Below are 1,291 nucleotides of genomic sequence, written 5' to 3'. Positions count from 1 at the left end.
GATGCAGGATTCAGTGGTAATGTCAGCCACTACCAGGCAACAAGGGGTTCACAACAACAGCAGTGATGGGCAGGCTGGAGGAGAGGGAGGAGTCAAGAAGAACGAGGGTGCTCAAGATCAACTCATACCACCCTCGTGAGAGGCTCACGAACATTCCCAAAGTAGCTCCACTCAGATATCCTTACTCTCTGAGGTCACCGGTTGCCAAGAAAAAACAGACTGACGAGGTAGTAGCGCAACGGACCGGATCGAGGAAACGTCGAAATAGGTCTCCTCGAAGACTAGCAGGAAACGGACAGGATCGGCGACCAGCAGCATCGATAGTGCTGCCGCTACTATAGGCTCTGGTACTCCAAACCTCCGTTGCATAGGAGACAGCTCCTCGATCAGCTGAGCAAGAATGCATAAGTATGGAAGTTGCTTCCGCTGGTGATTTGATCAGCGCTAGGCAAAGGTCTAGGAGCAGATCGAGGGTCCCCTCAAATGATGGTGAAGTGAAGACCCAAGCGTGAGTCTGAAGCTTGGTCTAGACCCGGACTGCTGTTGGTCTTAGGGTGAAATCCCCAGAGAAGGCTCCCAAGAGACGAAGATCAGGTAAGAACGCGCCGTCTTTCTCATAAGCTGACTTTAGTCTAATGATGTTTCGCCTCTCTCCCAAAGTTTCAAGCGCATTCCGTTTTCAGGCAGTAGTAGAAGAGAAGTGAGTGGCGTTCCAGAAGCCCCTGGTGCGGGTCCCCCTATTGCCGATGTGTATTGGGTGCAATGCAGCAGGTAATGCCGTCTTTCTGAACACTTCATATGGTCTCGACTGTCTCAGCCCTACCTGTGAGAAGTGGCGTATTGTCACTAAGGGGATATTCGACAAGTGAGCATCGTCATCGGACTAGGCTGAGTGGCCTATCACAACGACAGGTTCAATGAGAATCCGGATCTGCCTGTATACTGCGCACAGCTCGGTAGTGCATGCTCGGAGCCTGATGACGCAGAGAACTATAAAGCTCCCGAAAAACAGTAGGGCTGATAGGAGATCAATGCGCAACATCTGCCTTGCAGGAGAGAGAGTACAGCCGACGATATGCAATCGATTCCTCCCCAGCCCTCCGCGGTACCTGTTATTATCACAACCGCGCCTACAGATGAGATTCGAGAGGAGCAAGAAACGGTTGTTAAGACAACTGAGCAGGAATCCTCAGTGGATTCGCAACCCGTCGAGCATCCACTCGTAGTTGAGCCGCTGAGGGTCTCGATTAGCCCGTGCTATGGCAGGTATGATCCTCCGAGAGTGAACATG

General features: G+C 52.0%; 1 protein-coding gene across 1 annotated transcript; it reads left to right on the top strand.

Moving 5' to 3' along the window:
• Positions 1 to 5: 5 nt before the first annotated feature.
• On the top strand, positions 6 to 1,172 carry Pmar_PMAR003961 (hypothetical protein; the record flags this gene model as incomplete). Its single annotated transcript, XM_002776576.1, has 9 exons — positions 6 to 135; positions 176 to 227; positions 269 to 347; positions 391 to 508; positions 554 to 594; positions 684 to 771; positions 818 to 865; positions 913 to 1,011; positions 1,054 to 1,172. Coding segments are annotated over 9 exons (772 nt in total), but the record flags the coding sequence as incomplete, so codon positions are not given.
• Between the last annotated feature and the right edge of the window lie 119 nt (positions 1,173 to 1,291).

Source organism: Perkinsus marinus (assembly GCF_000006405.1).
Source record: "Perkinsus marinus ATCC 50983 genomic scaffold scf_1104296953294, whole genome shotgun sequence".
Lineage (NCBI taxonomy): Eukaryota > Perkinsozoa > Perkinsida > Perkinsidae > Perkinsus > Perkinsus marinus.
The sequence above is the reverse complement of the archived record's forward strand: the minus strand, read 5'-3'. Positions and strand labels throughout refer to the sequence as shown.